This window comes from Leptodactylus fuscus, chromosome 3 (genome assembly GCF_031893055.1).
Source record: "Leptodactylus fuscus isolate aLepFus1 chromosome 3, aLepFus1.hap2, whole genome shotgun sequence".
NCBI classification, from domain to species: Eukaryota; Metazoa; Chordata; class Amphibia; order Anura; family Leptodactylidae; genus Leptodactylus; species Leptodactylus fuscus.
In genome coordinates this window covers 6,932,955-6,953,774 of record NC_134267.1, presented here as the reverse complement: position 1 = coordinate 6,953,774, position 20,820 = coordinate 6,932,955, and the positions used below count along the sequence as shown (strand labels likewise).

General features: G+C 44.6%; 1 protein-coding gene across 1 annotated transcript in view; it reads right to left on the bottom strand.

The window, feature by feature from the left end:
* Positions 1–952: 952 nt before the first annotated feature.
* Positions 953–20,820, bottom strand: part of LHCGR (luteinizing hormone/choriogonadotropin receptor) — an 82,108-nt gene continuing 62,240 nt past the window's right edge. The window contains exons 9-11 of the mRNA XM_075267033.1: positions 18,922–19,107; positions 4,020–4,100; positions 953–2,103 (exon numbers count right to left, since the gene is read on the bottom strand). Of these exons, the coding sequence (XP_075123134.1) occupies positions 972–2,103; positions 4,020–4,100; positions 18,922–19,107 (1,399 nt within the window). The 3' untranslated portion in view covers positions 953–971. The remainder of the gene's footprint in view (positions 2,104–4,019; positions 4,101–18,921; positions 19,108–20,820) is intronic.

Genomic DNA, 20,820 nt, shown 5'->3' with positions numbered 1-20,820 from the left:
GGGAGGCAAGCGCTAATGTGAACTTACTTGCCCTGCAGAACCAGCATTGATTGGCCGAATGCTATACAGTATACAGCATTCGGCCAATCAACGCTGGTTCTGCAGCAGGCTCGTCTTTTCTAGTCGGGAGAGCTAGCAGATTGTGGTTATGCAGGAGCTGACTTTTTCTCATAGGGATGCATTGACCAGGGTTGATTGGCCAGTGTACAGCATTCGGCCAATCAACGCTGGTTCTGCCAGAGGTTCATCTGTGAGGAGGTGGAGATGCAGATCGAACCACAGCAGTCTTCATTGTGGTCCGATCTTAGACTCCGCCTCGTCAGAGACGAGAGTGCGGCAGAATGAGCATTGATTGGCCGAATGCTGTACACTGTATAGCATTCGGCCAATCAGTGCTGGTTCTGAATCGAATCTTTACTGTGAATAGTATTCAAACGAGTACGAGTGTTTCGAATACCATAGTATTCTATCGAATACCTACTCGATCGAATACTACTCGCTCATCTCTAATAGCGACCTATCGGATAGACCACTAACTGGTTCCAATTGCACTTGAGAAAGGGATCGACCCGAAACGCGTTGTTTGATTCTTAATAAATGTGTTGAAGGATTCCTGTGAATTTTTGGGTTGTGCGCCCTCCCACCCCTCTCCTCCTAACCCAACTGGTTTAGACCTTGAGGGACTCTGTACTGTTGGGTCACGGGGCTTGACCTACGCAGTGTCTGTCTAAATAAATTCCTCCCTCTGTGTTTGATAAATTTTGGTAACATCATTGTTTTATTAACACTTTCTTTGCCATTGCACAATTTTCTGTGGTCGCTTGTTGCTTGCTCCTTTAGAACATTTAATACAAAAATACATGTATACAACAATTAAAATAGCCCCCGTCTAGTCGCACCTGGTATATACATAAATACATGTACATATTTACATGGTGTGTGCAGCTTAAATAAGAATCCCTCGTTGAGACTCAAGTGTCTAAACATGATGGTTTGTCGTTGACGCTCAAGTACTGGCCATCGAAGCTGTCGAGATGCACATCCCCCCGGGAGGTCTTTTTGGGTCCGGAATATAAGCTGTCGGTCTTGCAGTTGGAGGTATAGGCAGTGAAATTGTTGACCCTGTAAAGTTCTGCTTGAATCTTGCAACAACCAAACTTGCTCATCAGCAGAAAGAAATCCCTTCGAAACGCTTTGGTAAAGATTGCATATAGGAACGGATTGGCGCAGGAATTGACGGGGTAGAACAAGACCAGCAATATTTTGGAATTGGTCACCGTAATGAGTGGAACCTTAAAGGCTGCCGATATGGCAAAGAATGATATAGGCGCCATGCATGTAAAGTCAGTGAAGATGAGCACCGCCATTTTCTTGGCTATGTTGGTATCTTTGTTGGTCGGTGTGAGCTCTGGATTTTGGACGGCAATGTAGATTTTGATGTAACAGGCACATATTATAATGAAGGCTATGACGTTGAGCACCAATATGATGATGATATACGCCTGGGAAAGAGGTGTCTCTATGTCCATTGGCAGGCATATGCTGACTTTAATGTAATTGCTGACCCCGACAAGGGGCAAAAGAGCAATAAGCAGCGAGAATATCCAACCTCCGAGCATGATCAGGATGGCGTGTCTTAATCGGAGCTTACGGTCAAGTTGCATTGCATAGGTTATGGTGTGCCACCTCTCAAGGGTTATTACAGTCAATGTGTACACAGAAAGCTCACTGGCGAAGACCGTGAAGAACCCAGCCGCGCTGCAGCCGCTCCCTGTCTGCCAGTCAATAGCATGGTTATAATACTGACTTTTAGTCTTCGAGTCCACCGATGCTATTAACAACAGGTAAATGCCCATGCAAAAATCTGCAAAAGACAGATTGCACATCAGGAAGCGAGGGACGGTGAGCTTGTAATGACTGGTCAGGAGGACGAGAAGAACCACAGCGTTCCCTACAATAGCAAGAACACTGATAAACCAGATCAGAATTCGGAGAAAATTGTAGCCCATGATGTCCTCACAAGGGTTAAAAGCGTCCGGCTCTGGGTTGCATCGAAGGGTTCTTGGCTGACATAAATATTCATAGTCCACAGTCAGTTCCGCACTGTAGAGAAAGGAAAACGGAAATGTAAATTGACTGTTCCAATCGAACATGGGAAGAATATGCAAATCTGACTTCTATGATGTAATTAGGAAGTCAGTGTCTCAGTCATGCACACCAATAGAGGGCGCCCCCCATATCCCCCCAACTCTATTCCAATCGATGCAACGAGCATTGTGCATATGACAGAATTTAGAATGACTTCTCAGAGGGTCATGGTATCATTTAGGGTACGGTCACATCTATTCTGTCCATTCTTCTGATCCATTGCAGGACCAGAAGGATGGAAAAACAGTCCTTCTATTGACGGACAACAATGGATGCCAAGAGACCCCACGTTGACGATAATGTCTATTATTATTTTTCGCTGACATCACTGGATGAAAAAGTTGGGCTTGCAGGACTTTAGTCTGGGATTTCAGACAAATACTCCACACAGCTGTCAACTTAACCTAAGTACACAGAGAAACGGGAACAAAGGAATGGTGAAAGTCAACACGCCCAATATATTGTATGTGGGGCAGCCTGAGAGTTCTCCTACCTTCAGAGCCCAACTACATTAATCCCCTCAAAATTTTGAGGTTTGGATACCCTCCATTTTCTAATAATGACCATCCTTAGACTAGCCATACACAAAAGTCATCCAGGCTAGCCATTTTTTCTCATAAGTAGACCCTCGTTTACAATGCCAACTGTCAAGATAAAGTGTGATTGGGCATTTTGGGTTTGAACATGGCTTATCCTTTGTTCCTATAGGGGGCAAAGGTTACTCCTTTGGTTTGTAAATGCCGTTTTGGAATAATTAAAGAGATTGCTCAGGTATTTGCAGAGGTTTTCTCTAAATCTGCAGTGGCTTTCTTATTTGGTACAGCAAGGCGTTGCATCGCTTAGTGAAGGACTGGGCACATCCCATGTATTCTATAGACCAGGCGTAGGGAATAGAGATGAGGGAGTACTATTTGAAACGGCAGTTTCGAATAGCATGAACCCATAGGAATGCATGGACGCAGCCGGCACCAGCGTCCTGCCGCTTAATCCCTGCGTTCCAGCTGCGTCCGTGCATTCCTATGGGTGCGTGTTATTCGAAACTGCCGTTTCGAATAGTACTCGCTCGTCTCTAGTAGGGAACCTTTGGCTCTCCAGCTGCTGTGAAACTACAACTCCCAACATGCTCCATTCACTTCCATGGGAGTTCCAAGAACAGCAGAGCAAGTATGCATGCTGGGAGTCGTAGATTTGCAACAGCTGGAGAACCGTACGTTCCCTACCCCTGCTATAGACCATTGTTTCTCAACCTTTTCAAGTCAATTCCCCCTCATGAAGAACAATCCAGTCAAGTACCCCAATGGACACTATAGTGTCCATTATGTGACATATCTTGCCCCTTACGTGGGGGGAAAAAACTAGCACGAATAGCATGCCGAGCAAATCCTTCTGCTTATGAGGGGCACCTGTGGCAGTCACTTGTATCAAAGATAGGAACTATCCAGGCAAGCTTGTGACACTAGGTTTGCACTAGTATTGACTTTCCGTTGTTCAGGTCTTCTGACATAGCTGGGCCGCCAAAACTGTGGCTACACATGGAGCCCAGTGGACCCCATTGACTATAATGGGGTCTGTGGAGTGTCTGCCATTTTGAACCTGAAAGTGGTGGAGAAAAAAAGTCCGTGCAGGACTTGGAAGTCTCTGTGACCAAGTCTCCAACGAAGATGAAAACCCTGTTTAATCTATACTCTGCACCTCTGCGGTCATCGACTACGAGCAGAGATCTTGAAAACAGTGAAAACTTGATGCTCAGAACTGTTGTTGTAAAAAGCTTTCAATAAATAAATAATTGCCGAAACCAAAAAAATCTCTTTAAAGCCATTTCGAGACTGACCGTTGCACTAGATAAGATATCAGTAAGTCCTAGTACTTACCTGGTGTCGTTTGTTTGCTTCCTTGGCAGCATATCACATTGGTTGGTTAAATTTCCAAAGTATGCAAGTGGGGAGTTGAGTCTGGGGGGAGCAAAACACAATGAAATGTCAGCGCTGCTTCTTTGTTTTTGTTTTTTTAACCTTTTATCTTTACCTTTTTGCCTTTTTTTTATATCACTTTGATTCCTGTTGATTCTAAGGTATAAACCATAAAGAGCCGCATAACTGAAAGCGGCACATACAAAGCATTGGCATAGAAACAAAAACTGCGGGACATTTCTTACAAACTCGCTGATCTACTGCGAGAACAGAGCAATGAAAAATATACCCACGAAGGAAATCAACGAGCAGGTAAAGTTATAAAGGAGAAGACGGATGATAGAAGGCTACGGAAAAGGAGGGGTGGAAGGGGCGGACATGGAGCAGGAAGGGAGAAAGTGAACTCGATGTAAATCTGGGTCGGGTTCACCTACAGAAAATGTATGCCTATACCTATAGGGGCTTGGTAGAGGAATGGTATACATATGTAACCAATAGGGGGGATTTACTAACCCACCCCCACAGGTTATCTGGTGCAGATGGGTATGAACGTGGTCCATCTGTTTGTTGGTTCTACACCCTGCTCGCTGCTTTTTTCGAAAGCGGGCAGACACATCTTCACCCTGACATTTACTATAACTCGCACCAGAAAACTGACATGAGTTCTACCCAAAATCCACACCAATCCCTGACTAGAATAGCTTTCAATTCTGGAAGACAGGAAAGCTCTAGAATTAAGAGGCTAGAACCTCTTAGTAATTCAGGCACCAGTTGCGCCAGCAGAAAATAAGTTTAGGATGTAAGAGGTTGTCTAGGAATTGGACCAACCCCTGCGGAATCTGGGGGAGGCGTTAAATAAAAAAAAAATACCGGGGCCAGATGGTGGCTCAGTGGCTAGCTCTGCAGCCCTGCAGCACTGTAGTCCTGGTGTTCAAATCCCGCCAACGGCAAAAACACCATCTGCAAGGAGTTTGTATGTTCTCCCCGTGTTTGCATGGATTTCCATCCCAAATTCCAAAAAAGACATACTGATAGGGAAAAATGTACATTGTGATCCCTATATGGGGCCCATAATCTACATAAAAAAAAAATACAGCATACTCACTAGGGTTGAGCGATCGGGTTCAGAAAAGATCGGATCCTGATCGGCAATTGAGAAAATTTTACGATCGGGATCGGCTGGAAAATGATCGGAAATAAGATTTTAAAATCGATCCTGAAACCTCAAGATCGGTTCAACCCTAAAAGTGACTTTTCCCATTGACTAGGGTTGAGCGATCGGGATCGGGAAAGATCAGATCCCGATTGGCAATCGAGCAACTTTTAGGATCACGATAGGTTGAAAAATGATCGGAAATCGGAATTTGAAACTGATCCTGAAATCTCAAGATCGGCTCAACCCTAATACTCACCAGTCCCCTTTGCTCCGGTATCCATTCAGTCTTATGCCAGTGCCTTATTGCCCAAAGTTTTACACCCCACCCAACTGCTGAGTGGCTCCAGTTGGTGCTAATTGGTCTCGGCGCTCTCATGGGGAGCAGGAATTGTGGCAACGAGGTGCTGGTAGTGGACAATGGATGCGTTGCTTTTTAAAAAAAAATTGTTTACACTTTTCTCAGCCTTCATAGGGGTTGGTTGAATTTTTGGACAACCCCCTTTAAAGGGGCTCTATCAGCAAAATCATGCTGCTAGAGCCCCACATATGCGTGCATAGCCTTTAAAAAGACTATTCAGGCATCGGTAATGTTATATAGAACTACCCCCCCCCCCCCCCCCGTTTTAAAAAAAAATAACCTAAAAAAGAATGTGCTCTACTTACGGATCGTGCACGCTGGGCAGGCATTCTGGGTGTGTCTTCATCTTCTTCCCCGCCTCTTCTTCCTCCGATGTCCTCCGGTCCCGTCTTCTTCCAGCGCTCGCTCGCGGACGCTGATATGAAAAAACGGCCTGGGCGCATGCGCAGTAGCATGCGGCTTCTACTATGGCTACTGCGCATGCGCCCTGGCTATCACTGGCCGTCCGCGAGCGCTGGAGGAAGATGGGACCGGAGGACATCGGAGGAAGAAGAGGCGGGGATGAAGATGAAGACACACCCTGAATGCCCGCCCAGCGTGCACGCTCGGTAAGTAGAGCACATTCTTTTTTAGGTTATTATTTTAAAACGGGGGGGGGGGTAGTTTAATATAACTTTTACGGTGCCTGAATAGCCTTTTTAAAGGCTTCACGCATATGTGGGGCTCTATCTGCAGGATTTTGCTGATAGAGCCCCTTTAACCACTTCAGTACTGGGCCATTTTGTGGTCCAGGACCAGACACATTTTAGGTTTATTATGTATGTGCGGCTTAGAGGGCTGTAACATTATCATACATCTCATTCAACTAAATTTTGCGTCTTTATTTTTATGTTGTTTTTATTTTTCGAATGTGTTTTAATTTTTTTTATATCCGGGAAAATATAAACAAAATTTAATAACGCACAGTGCTGTCTGCTTTGGCCATGTACATGCGCGGTGAGAGGACATATAGCGGTATTTCCTTTGCACTCCTTTATTTCATATCCACTCCTGGTCTTGGCTAAAAACCTGCCACGAATTGTGAATCTTACAAAGGTGGGAGGGAGCAAACCAGGCCGGAGCCGAGGCTACTGACTCCGGAGGGCCGCTGAAGTCTATTGAAACGAATGGCCGCCCATTGATTTCAAGGAACAGCATGTAATGTTTCATTCTCTGCGCTGCGTCGCCGCTGTCATGACAAATAGGAGTTAAATAAATCTGTAAAACGATTTAGATTTAGTGCGTTATTAGCTGCCAGCCAACTGGTGAAAACGCTATTTGTTTTATCATTGTAATTATCAATGTGGTTATCAAGTCTTGTTTTTATGGATTTGGGCAGCTAAACCATTGCCGCATTATTGGACTTCATTCTCTGCCAGGTTTAATCCCTTATTTATGTAATTATGGATTGCAATTATACATCATTAAAGCAGTAAAAGCTGTTCCCGAGAATCTGTATGGATGTTATGAAGCGCAGTGGTTATGTGACATTATTATTCTACAATTATGAGAACAACTCGTATTATCGGTGAGGATCTGCGCACGCGTTTCAATCAATACGACTGTATAAATATATATATATGGTTCTGCAGAGTGAATGTCATACCGTACATGGTGTACGCCACGGGATAGGCATGTGTCCATTATCGGTGCTTATAGGGGTGACAGAGGTAGTGGCTGGGTTTGAACCGATCGCTCAACCCTAGTTACTTTATGTTTATGGAGTAGGGTTGAGCCGATCTTAAGAGTCCAGGATTGTTTTTACAATCTGATTTTCGATCATTTTCCAGCCGATCCTGATTGTGAAATTCACACGATCATTGATCGGGATCTGATCTTTCCTGATCCCAATCACTCAACCCTAGTAGGGGCGTATATCTCAGCCATACATGAAGTGCTTCAGGTAAATACCCAGAGGTTCAAGAAAATACCGAGTTATCATAGGGCTTCATAGGACTAGACAGAATTTCACTGACTGCTCATATTTTTAGGGGGATATCATCACTCCTTGGGGAGAGACCACCATTTAGGTGTGTGGAGACTTATTAAGCCTTTAGCACTCCACTGTGCAAGGGACCATAGGAAGAATATGCAAATCTGTCTTCCATGATGTAATTAGGAAGTCAGGTGCCTCAGTGTTGCAAACCAATAGAGGGCGCTCACTGGAATGTGCAAGCCTGTCTTCCCTGATGTAATTAGGAAGACAGAATCTCAGTGATATAGCCCAAAAGAGGCTGCTCCCATTAACATCATGCTCGACCTTCCAAGAGGCCTTTGTTTTGCAATGATGCTGGGATTATTACCAGGTATTACCAGTCTCTCAACCAACATTGTTTCAATGTTATTGCATCTCGTCAGCCCGGTGTAGAGAAGACTACGGGAGCAGCCTCTATTGGGCTATATCGCTGAGATTATGTCTTCCTAATTACACCAGGGAAGACAGGCTTGCACATTCCAGTGAGCGCCCTCTATTGGTTTGCAACACTGAGGCACCTGACTTTCTCATTACATAATGGAAGACAGATTTGCATATTCTTCCCATGGTCATATTTTTGTCATGGTAAGAGGTGACACAATACAGGGCCAATGCAGTTGACTTTGTGTCCTGTATATTGGCTGGGTGCTGGACGGCCAATACTGCAGCTCAGCTCCCACAACTGCAATACTGGAGCCTTTCCACTATCCAGAGACCAGAACTATCTGCTTCCATCCTTGTGCTGGTTGTCGACCCTCCACCATCATTATAATATACCTAAGGGCAGGCCATATAATCCTAAAACCTAGACAACCTCTTTGTAACACACTATTGTAGAGGAGGACTGCTCCTGCAATGGAGACACCGACTGACCGGAAGTACCATCTTAAAATCTTATCTTTAACCCAGTGGATTTCCGTAGGACTGTATAGATGAAGTTTGCTGCTTACCACTTATGCGGTCAGTAAACCATGAGATCTAGCACATGAAACACTGACTCCTTAGTCCTGCCCTCACCATCAAGGGCACTCCAGTCACCAAAAGACTCAGTGAGGTTTACCATTATAGTCATCATGATGCACCCTGCAGGCTCCCACTGCACCAGCCATGAGGAACTGGAGGGTCTGGTAGAAATCTTTGCCCCATGACACTATTGCCAAGTTCCTCACGTCTCCCCCCAGTGGTCTGCTTTACTTACAGTGATAGAAAATAACGGGGCCACACGGTGGCTCAGTGCTTAGCACTGCAGCCTTGCAGCGCTGGGTCCTGGTGTTCAAATCCCGCCAAGGGCAAAAAACCATCTGCAAGGAGTTTGTATGTTCTCCCCGTGTTTGCATGGATTTCCATCCCATATTCCAAAAAAAAGACATACTGATAGGGAAAAAAAAAAAGTACATTGTGAGCTCTATGTGGGGCTCACAATCTACATTTAAAAAAAAAAAAAAAAAGAAAAAGAAAATAACAACAGGAGTAAAACTCACCTTACCATTACCCTCCCACTCCTTTGCCTGAGCCTCTTAGGTTCCCTGCCAGTCTCTGTTCACCTGACACCAGTAATGACGTGTAGTGTATCCACTACAGTCAATGAATGGCCGCAGTAGTGACCTCAGTGATGTCAACATGCCACTGCTACAGTCAGTGATGTCTTATTGTATAGCACTGTAGGGGTAGATTCATACTTCCATTATGAATGTCCATTGCTTTGATCCGTCATAGCATGCAGGGCCGGCGTCAGCACACGGCATAGTTGGGCAAGTGCTGGGGCCCACAGAGCCTCTGGGGGCCCCCCGGCACTTTCCCGCCCCAGCACTTGCCTGTCCTGATTTCCGTTGGACGCTGATGAGAAGAATACATAGGCGAGTAAAGCAGGAGCTGTCACAGCTGCGGCCCGGCTTCTGCATTTGTAGGCGCGATCTGATGACGTCACATCGCGCCTACAACTATGTGAGTGGAGTGAGAGTGGAGAGAGCGGCGGGGGAGCATTGGAAGGTGAGTGTAAGTGTTTGTTTTGTGTTAAACATTAAGGTGGAACATAATGAAGGGGCCCATGAAACTGGGGGCAAATGAAGGGGGCCCATGACACTAGGGCAGATGAAGGGGGGAGAACAGCATGACACTGGGGAAGATGAAGGGGGGGACGGCATGACACTGGGGCAGATGAAGGGGGGAAAGAATGGCATGAAACTGGGGACTGAGATTTGGGGAGGGTACATGAAACTGGGGGCAGAGGAAGGGTGTATATGAAACTGGGAGGGAGATGGAGGGGGGGCATATAATTGACGAGTGACTATAGGAGGATTATACTGTGTGGGAGCACATGAAAAATGAACGAGAATGGGCAGAGTCAACATAATAGTGGGCGGAGCAAAATTTGCTTGGGCGCGCGGAGCGCTGCACATTTTGTCCCTCTTTCTACTCTTCAAAAGTTGGGAGGTATGGCGTAGGTGATGCCCACAGCGGCGCGCAGTGTCCCGACTCCCGCCTCCTCCACAAGGGGGCCCACTGAGGCTCTGTCACCCAAGGGCCCATAAAATCCTGGAGCCGGCCCTGATAGCATGAGCCCGATGGATATTAATGGTAGTAACCCTTTCACAAGGGTAATGGAAACCCAAATGTCAACGTTAGCAGGAATAACAGGAACTGCACAGCGCAGAGTGGTAAGAAAAATCCGGAATAGTTTTCTTTCATGGGGGAAATAAGTATTTGTTAAAAAATGAGATGTCAGGGGGTGATGACAGATCCTCTAGTCATGAGAACAGTCACATTTCATCACCATTACGCTCACTCAGCATTAAAATGGATGAATGTTCTAGAAATCCTGCTGACATCTACCACTTATTCATCCATCACAGAACTTGTTGACATATTATAATAGTGACTAACTAGGAAAGAAATGCAGATTTATGGCCGGCTTCTCAACCAGTTACTAGTCATCCTCTACCGCCTTCTAACATCTGAGGCATTGCATCGAAAATCCCAAAAGTAACATCAAAGACGTCGCACCTTGTTAAAGGGTTTACACCACAAACAATGTTTCTCCTCTATCCACAGGACAGAGCACAAGTTGCTGATCAGTGGGGGCCTGACCATTGAGACCACACCAATCTTGAGAATGGGGGTGTCTTATACCCATTGTGATTGCAGCCGCGTGAAAAACGGCCAAACCCTGTGGACGCAATTGTGCCGCCACTCCCACCCCCATTCAAAAAAAGCCAATGCAGAACTAGTAATGTGAATGGGAGAGGAAGGATAACCCCTTTATATCATTCATCCAATTGTAAAACCACTTGTCATAAAGTAATAGTACAGAGAAATATAAAAAACATATCGGTCCCCACATCGGGCTGCTCTCCTCCTCCTCCTTCCCTAGACTGTTTCCATTAATATCCATCTTCAGTTTCACATACAGAAGTCTATAGAGAGGGGAGGGGGAGGAGGAGCATGTTAATTGATGTATTGCTTCATTTTGTGACTTGGTAGAGCCTTATCTTGAAAGATATAGTAGAATCACAAGAGCTCTGTAACTCACAGTGTAGTCATATGTATTGCTGCTCCCCTCTCCCCTCTCTATAGACTTCTATGTAAGAAGTAACTTGCCTGATAAGTGGAGAAGGAAACCGATTTCTTTAATAAGATACATTACAAAGTTTCTTATCTTAACACGTGTTATTCCTCCTGCTCCAAACACATGCATGCTCAGTTCAGCCATTTTTTTGCGGTCCAGTTTCCCAATGGGTCCATGGAAGACAGGGACGGCCCACTGATATCATCCATGTGCCGCCCGTTCCTTTTTCTTACTGACCTGAACAGTTGCTTTTATACAGGTCAATAAACTGCCCCCGATCACAGGGCGACCCGTGATAGACGTATTATTGATGGACAACTCCATCAGCGTGCCTTTAGGCTTATCCCCAGAACATAGGCCAGTGTGTCGTGTGCAACTCACATGGATACAAGATGGAACGTCTGTAATAAGGCCCACGTAGCTATTTACAATGTATCTACGACCTGTCATTGTTGGGCACGTTGAGACTTTGCATTTTGCATTCTACAAGATGTTCCATAGAGATCCTGGTGCGCAACCCTTGGCCATACAGCCCTCGGTAAAAGCTTACATAGAAGGTAAATCTTTTTGGCTTACGGCAGTGGCTGTGAGTGACAGTATACGGTGCGTGCGGCTCTGAAGACAAGTCATGCTCAGCGTGGAGGAGAATTCGCTTTTTATTACAGTCTGATGTGCGTTGCCAAGGAGAGGAGGATTTTGGTGATAGTGGGATTTAATTTCCCACAGTGTGTCAAAAAGATGTCAGGGGAGTGGTGGTTTTGCGCTTTGCTGCTTCCTATTCCAGGTTTCAGAATAATATAAATCAAGTCAGATTCTCGTCTGAAGAAGAATAAAGTACTTAAAGTAAAATGATCGCTTCATTACCGAACACACGGACGGAAATCTGTATGGTAGGAAATGTTATAGGTATCCATAGAGCCCACTGATGGAAAAGTGCGAATCCCACTCACACATTGCAGAAAAATACGCGTGGTGGAAATGCTGCGATTTACAAAAACGTTGGGGCTTCGGAAATTGCAACATGTCAATTATACCAACAGAAACAATAGCGGTTTCCTATTGGAAACCACCATTGTTTCCGTTGGAAAACTCTATAGACTTTCTGTGAAAAGCTACAATGTGTTTCCGCCATGGCTATAGTGTTTGTACGCTAAGTGGGTCCATGGCCTGCAGAACGGACAGATTTTTTTTAGCTAATTTTTTTGTCGCATTGAAACGAATAGGAAAAAATGTAGAAATTCCTGCCGTGTGAACTTACCCTTGGCGTCCTTGTAGGTCAATGTGTCCTTGAGGCTCCTTTTAGCACCTGGACACAGAATGGGCAGTGGCAGAAGCCACGTGTCATCATCCATCTGGGTGCACTCATCATTGCGGAAGACACGATGAATCAGCACCAGTATGCATCTATCCTTGCAGACCATGTTCTCCCCAACATGTGAATTGTTTTTCCTCAGGATGATGGCGTCTACCAGCAGGACAATGCGACATGTCATAAAACTCGCAGTGTACGTGCGTGGTTCGAGCAGCACCAGGATGAGTTTACCGTACTCCCTTGGCCAGGAAATTCCCCGGACTTGAACCCAATCGAGAATCTGTGGGACCACCTTGATTGGGTTGTTCGCGCCATGGATGCTCAACCACGTAACCTAGCGCAGCTGGCCACGGCACAGGAGTCGGCGTGGCTCAACATCCCAGTGTCATCATCACAATATCCCCTCTCTTCCTGCACGTCTTGCAGCGGTCCGCTCTGCCAAAGGGGGTTATTCTGGATTTTGACAGGGGGCCATGTTAATGGGACTGGGCTGTGTAGATATCACCACTGATTCTGAATGCAGGAGACAGGGAAACTGGTAGAGGAGCAGAAGACACACAGAGGCACGTTTATTAATCGACTTGCGCCTTTTTGGGGGTGTAAATCACTCCTTTTTCTGCCCTATGCTTCATTTATGAAGCGTTTGCAGTTTTTTTTCTAGATGTTTGCATGCCCTCGCCACTTTTTGGTGAGAAATAGTGCGTGGCCTAAATGGAGATCCATTTCACGCTGTATTTATAACTTACGTCTATGTTTTTTAAAAAGGGGCAAAAAGGTACAAATGTTCTCTAGGACAAGGGCAGCTTAAAAAAAAGGCTCTCGGGTCAGACTGCGCTACAAAGGGGCAAATGTGCAACATTTTTTTTTTTTTTTTAGCAAAAAGAGGGATATTGCATCTTTTTAAAGAGATAATGGGAAGTATATTAGTATATACCTGGTAGATCTATAGCCATGGGGGGGGGGGGGGGTGCCCTAGAGGCATTGGAGAGACCAGCTTACCCTCTAATATGTGTAAGAGCTCTCATCTCTCCACATGCTGAGTTTCAGTGCCAGATCCCTTGGTTCTCCCTTGAAATTAGCCGGCCGACTGTACCAGTTACAAACACTCATGCTCTACCATTCTGAGGGTGCGTGTATTGGGGAGAAGGTTTTGGCATCCTGCAGTGGTCACTTCCAGTAAAACTTAATGGTTGTTTTCATTGACTGGAGAACATTCATCTCTTTCTTCTTCTGACCCACATGACCTGCGCCCTTTGTACATTTTTGGAAGGTGAAGACTGAATAGGATGTTCTGATATAAGCCGGTATGGAATGCTAACAATATTACTATGTAGATATGTCAGGAATTTGCGCGCACCTTCCGCGAAGCCCGAACACTAGTGCGATCTGACCTGCCAAGGCTCGGCTTAACCTTTAACATAGCTAATGAATGAGTAATTGAAGTTCTCACTTTGTATCAGGATTTTATTATCAGATTCTTTATTTCTTAAAGGAGCAGATTCATTGTATTTTTTTGTTGCAGACTTTGTTGCAATTTTTTGAGCCAAAGCCAAGAATGTCTACGAACGGAACGGGAAATATATCGGAAGTTCTTACACTTCTATCTTCTGCTCAATCCATTCCTGGTTTTGACTTGAAAAACCGCAGCAAAATCTGCAATAAAATAATCTGTGTTTCTGCAACGTGGGGCCCCAACATACACACAAAGTCTATTGGAAAGTTGCAGAACTTTTTATTAGACAATGAATAAGCTTCCTATGAAGCTGGGAGATCATTGATGTGACGAGTCGTAATAGGTTTTATGGCTGTTTAGTAAAGTTATCCGGGATGAAGACGCGTCAGTCGGGGCCGTAGTAAACGCTCAGACATTAAGTAGCCGCGATCGTCTCGGCCCGGGAAGGCCATTGTTGCTTTACAGGTTTATGCATCAGTGGAGATGATGATTTTATAGGTTGGGCCATGAAAAGTTATCACAACCTCAGAGGCGACTTTCTCTTTTTGGAAAGATGACAAATCTCAAAGCTCTGAAACGGCAGTAATGAGCGGATCTGGGTTTATACAGCGGCACGTTCTCAGCGGATAATAAAAGCATTTATGTAGATTTCTGCAGCTCCTTTCATGCCGCGTAATGGAGAGACGCTATTTATGACAATTTGATAAATGGCCTACAGCACTTTGATAAAGTGTTCTGTTAGGATAGGATTGGCGTAGAGGTGACGCCGCCCTTTGCACGGTATGGCACAACATAGTCCCTAGACTATTCCTACTGTACAATACCCTGTTACATAGTCACCCCGATAAGGCTGGAGACACCCGGTGCAAACCATCAGGGCAATTCTGTAGTGTAAGTCCGTATCTTATCCGTGTCCTGCTCGTGCACCAGCCCGCAAAATCAGACAGGAATAGGACCTCTTCCATATGTTACGGCCCAGTCTGTCCTCATATGGGACCATATAATTCACGGTCATGTGTACGGGGCCATAGAAATGAATGGGTCAGTGTGCTATCTGGGAAAAAACGTATAGCGCTCGGATCCTTCATATGGTCGTCTGCAAGATTGTGTTCACAGCAGAACTTGAATTTCATTTGGGGTTTCTGTCCCCGAATCCACTTAAAAACGTGGAGAAAAAAATTTGGCAGGCAGGACTTTTCTCTCTCCATTTTTCAGCCGGACCCCATTATAGTCGGATTTGGGGCTTTCTGCGGGTAACTGCAATGTAAGCGCATTGGGTCTCCGTTTTTTGAAGAATGGAAGCCTGAGCGTAAGTGTGAGCCTAGAATAACCCTATATTCGCACAGTGAATATAATCCGTGTCACCGCCATTTTTTTAATAGCCGTCACATTAACGACCTCGTTAATTTCAATACCTGTGGATGGAGCTATTCAAATGAGTGATATTTTGACACCGTTACATTATAGGTCAGGTTCTCTCCATACACTGCAATATATCCGTGAAAACAGGAGCCCTTTGGGTACAAAACGGCTGTGAAAAATGGACCATCGGTTTTCACAATGTAGGCTTACCCTAACACGGTCACGTTAATTTAACTGTGTGTGAAGGGGGGCTATACACATGAGCCTTGTTTTGATGGTCTGTTGTATGACGTATTTTTATCTGCAATGTATGAGGGCCGTGAGTAATGAACGTTTTCCACGGCTCTTTTCACCATCTTCTTCTGCAATAACTGGAACGCACAGCCCCGCAGCAATAACTAACATACTGCGGGATTAACCCCTTCTTGTCATTTTTGCATCTTCATGTTTCACTTCCCATCTTCCAAAACCCATAATCTTTTACCATTCTTACTCAGGGTTTGGGGGTGACTGGTGTTGACCCTCGGGGACCTTGGGCCGTATTGTTGGTTGGCGTCTGCCGGTATAAATGGTGTTTTCTGTCTCCATCTCCTTCCTAACCTTTTACAATGCAGGCTGCTATTTGTGAGAATGGGAAATTCTCTTCATTTTTGGTTTTATTCACGACAGCTGACCCCCAGATGTTGGATCACTGATCGCAGTCCGGGACGTTTTACTAGTTTCAGATAAGTATTATTAGATAGCTGACGTCTTTAGTATCTGCAATATTCCTAAATTTGGGTTTTATGCTGTTACATATATAATAGGGCGCTGCTTGTTTAATGGCGAAGGTCCAGGTGTAATATACAGTATAGCAGACCCTTAGTATACAGCATTACAGAGCCGAGGCATGCAGCTCTTTTGTTCCTATGACAACACTTCCTGTGCTCTGTTCTAGCACATTACCCTCGTTGGCGGACGTTCACCAACAATAACACCACGGGTGGGTGACTTTCCAATGGTCCCAATCCAGCAATAAAAATTGGCAGGTACAATCTACACTCACCGGGCCACTTTATTAGGTACACCATGCTAGTAACGGGTTGGACCCCCTTTTGCCTTCAGAACTGCCTCAATTCTTCGTGGCATAGATACAACAAGGTGCTGGAAGCATTCCTCAGAGATTTTGGTCCATATTGACATGATGGCATCACACAGTTGCCGCAGATTTGTCGGCTGCACATCCATGATGCGAATCTCCCGTTCCACCACATCCCAAAGATGCTCCTCTATTGGATTGAGATCTGGTGACTGTGGAGGCCATTGGAGTACAGTGAACTCATTGTCATGTTCAAGAAACCAGTCTGAGATGATTCCAGCTTTATGACATGGCATTGCATTATCCTGCTGAAAGTAGCCATCAGATGTTGGGTACATTGTGGTCATAAAGGGATGGACATGGTCAGCAACAATACTCAGGTAGGCTTTGGCGTTGCAACGATGCTCAATTGGTACCAAGGGGCCCAAAGAGTGCCAAGAAAATATTCCCCACACCATGACACCACCACCACCAGCCTGAACCGTTACCGATACAAGGCAGGATGGATCCATGCTTTCATATTGTTGACGCCAAATTCTGACCCTACCATCCGAATGTCGCAGCAGAAATCGAGACTCATCAGACCAGGCAACGTTTTTCCAATCTTCAATTGTCCAATTTCGATGAGCTTGTGCAAATTGTAGCCTCAGTTTCCTGTTCTTAGCTGAAAGGAGTGGCCCCCGGTGTGGTCTTCTGCTGCTGTAGCCCATCTGCCTCAAAGTTGGACGTACTGTGCGGCGTTCAGAGATGCTCTTCTGGCTACCTTGGGTGTAACGGGTGGCTATTTGAGTCACTGTTGCCTTTCTATCAGCTCGAACCAGTCTGGCCATTCTCCTCTGACCTCTGGCATCAACAACGCATTTCCGCCCCCCACAGAACTGCCGCTCACTGGATGTTTTTCTTTTTCGGACCATTCTCTGTAAACCCTAGAGATGGTTGTGCGTGAAAATCCCAGTAGATCAGCAGTTTCTGAAATACTCAGACCAGCCCTTCTGGCACCAACAACCATGCCACGTTCAAAGGCACTCAAATCACCTTTCTTCCCCCCCATACTGATGCTCGGTTTGAACTGCAGGAGATTGTCTTGACCATGTCTACATGCCTAAGTGCACTGAGTTGCCGCCATGTGATTGGCTGATTAGAAATTAAGTGTTAACGAGCAGTTGGACAGGTGTACCTAATAAAGTGGCCGGTGAGTGTATGTATTTTGCAGAGCCAAGTAAAGATTCATAATGTCCATATTCTATTGTATGTAATTTTTTGCAACGTTCCTTCTTTAAAGAAGATTTTAAGTTTTACAAAACAGCAATAAGAAAACTAAAGACGCACGTAGGAGGGGTGCAAGGAATACAAAAGCAGGACTCGTATCACACGATGTAACGCCTTGCTGATTTTTGCATGATAACTCGTGTAAGGATCAGCGCTGCAAAACAGAAACCCATTGACTTCAATCTGTTACGCGCGTTAAACAGAACCTATTGAAGTCAATGGGTTTCTGTTTTGCAGCGCTGATCCTTACACGAGTTATCATGCAAGGCGTTACATCGTGTGAATGCACCTCTAGTCTGTAGCAAGGACAGGAGTAACACCTGACTGTCATCTCTGTATGGAAATCCAGACATAAATGTGCAGTTTAGTCTCAGATACATTGTCCTGACTTGTCCATCACACGGACTAAGCCCAACTCACAGGAAGTGAAGGGGAGAGGAGACAAGAGAGCAGGTGAAACCTTAAGGCTAACGCCAAATATAGTGAAAAAAAATTCTAAGAAAAATACTCCATAAAAACATTTCTCCCTCTCACAATTCCGCAGCTAAAACCATACATGCTACGTTTTTCAAATACACCTTTCTACAACTTTGTTTCCCACAACGTGTAGATGAGATTAAAGAGTAATTCCAATTTCTTTTTTTGTTGTTAGTGCGTCAGGGGACATGGGGTGAACATTTTTGTTATATCATTTATTAACCTATCTAACTTCCTTTTAATAGAAAACAGGCTGTAAAGTTCCCATTAGCAATGATGTATCTAAGCTTTGTCTGTACACCTGTTCTCAATGCAGCATGTGGAGAGAAACATTTACCAAAGAAGGGAAGGGTCACTTCACATGGCTGTATCTCTGGTCTTATACCACCTAGAATAATGTTTCTGTTATCACAAGAAAGCTGAGATTCTCAGTGTTTGAAGTAGTTGATATAAAAGAATTAGTGATATCACTAGTTAAACACACAGTAGGGAATGCAATTTATATAAGCAAGAGCCTGTTTTCTATTAAAAAGGAAGTTAGATAGGTTAATAACGTATATTACAAAAATGTTCTCCAAGCACCCCCTGACACAATAGCAAAATAAAATGAGAATTCTACTTTAAACAAAATCTCATATACTTTGCTTATACCATCAAACACATTGGGGCACAAGATTGGTGTACAAGGCGTAATACATCAGCAGAATTTCCACAACGTGTTACATGGAAGACGCCTTTAAGCATTCATTGCTTCCTTTGGTTATTCCATGGAGATGTTTCTAATCAATGATATTCCAGGACATAAGACCTGCTACTTACTCCTTTAACCTCATGTCAGTGAAGGCGCAGCAGTGACTGGGATACGTCAGCCGAGCCTCCAACAGGTTGGCAAGTTTGTCCAGAGCTGGTAATTTCTTCAGGTAATAGGATTTTTCTGCTACTAAGACTTGGATATATTCCAGGCCATGGACAGGGAGATGCTCTAATGCTGTAGCTGTTATGTCTCTGGAAAAAAAGAAAAAAAAGTCAGCTTTTCTTTCCAGAAAACCTTTTCCTGTGCATTCAGGTTTCTGCATATTCTCTATAGAGGAGTTTCATTTTTGCTATAAGATTTCATGCGTATGTATCACTAACAACGCTAAAGTTTTTTAATAATGGATGATTCCCAATAACATAAAAAAATTCTGAAACACCGTATTTTTTTTAGAACTTCGTTGGGTTGTTCCTCTGTGATTCCTCTTGGAAAAGCAAAAATATAGCCTATCGCTACGGTGTATGAAGTCAGATTGTGTAGTGATCTACACCTTATGGGCAAGAGGAAACCATAATCTCAGCTCTCATTTTATTGCTGTAACGCGGCGTTGATTCTGACACGTAAACACAGAAAAAACAGAATCCCATTGACTTCCATGGGTTCCGTGTAACATGCACAATACATTGAAATCAATGGGTTAAAAAGCCTCCCATTGATTTCGCGTAAGCCGGCACCCATTGAAGTCAATGGGATCTGTTTTGAAGCGCCGCGCTCTGACACGTCAAAATCAGCAGCGTGTTACCCCGTGGGAACTTACCCTAAGAGTCCTGCTTATCCCATCACTCACATTGATTGACAACTCTCTATATTTCCAAGTGTTTACACGGAAGGTTGTCAATCCCGGTGCGTCCTGTCAGATCAGGCGGTGATAGACTTTGAGCTATTCCCTGGTATAAGGTTATTGGGAATTCTCGCCCATGCATTACAAGCGCAGGTGATTGATATAATAGTAAGGTACAAAGAACATGAACTCCCCGCTGTCAGTTTACTGTGTGGCCCCTGATTTTTGGAGAGTGACAGCCACCCTGGGGCTACCTGCACACAGTATTCACGGCCACAAGTAGCGCTTGGAAAGATTTTGTAGCAATTTACTAAGTATTGTTTCCACTTGTAAATATTCTGGTAATCTCATGTTAGAGACCTGGGCAGGATACAATTCCCTAATCATATAATCTAAAGGTAACTATGGCTTGTTTGGATCGTCGCTTGCCAAAGGTTCTGGAAAGACTTGGAAAGATGTTGCGGCTGTTTTATAAGTCACGGCTCAATAGATATATTGGACACCAGTTTTTTGAACAATGGCTGACCATGACTTGAAGATTTGACCCTGAAGGGTTCTCTTTGTTTACAATAGGCCGAAGTGTCTTATTCCAGGCTGCTTGGGCTTTGGCTGATAGAGGATTTGGTTTAGAATATTTGAAGAGGACCTTTTATCGCCTCCACCATCTCCAGTTCTTTGCAACCTTTAATAGGCCCCATTCCACTGTTGGAATATTTTCTCTCTAGCCCTCGCCATTCCTGAGAAATCAGTGTGGTAGTTTTGATGCCTGATATGCATATTAAGCTGTCTAATGTCAGGTGGTTGGTTGTAAAGGTAGCAATCGCTACCAGGACTTGGATCCTTAGAGAGTCTCGCAACATAGTAAGACAACAGTGTTATACATATCACATGGTAAATGGGGGCCCTGTTACATATTTTGCTTTGAAGTCTCTGGTAGGGTTGAGCGATCGGGAAAGATCGGATTCCAATTGGCGATTGAGTAAAATTCTCGATCGCGATCGGGATCGACTGGAAAATGATCAGAAATCGGATTTTGAAATTTCAAGATCGGCTCAACCCCACCGTATATATAATATACTGTACAATTAGGGTTGAGAGATCGGGATTGGGAAAGATCGGATCC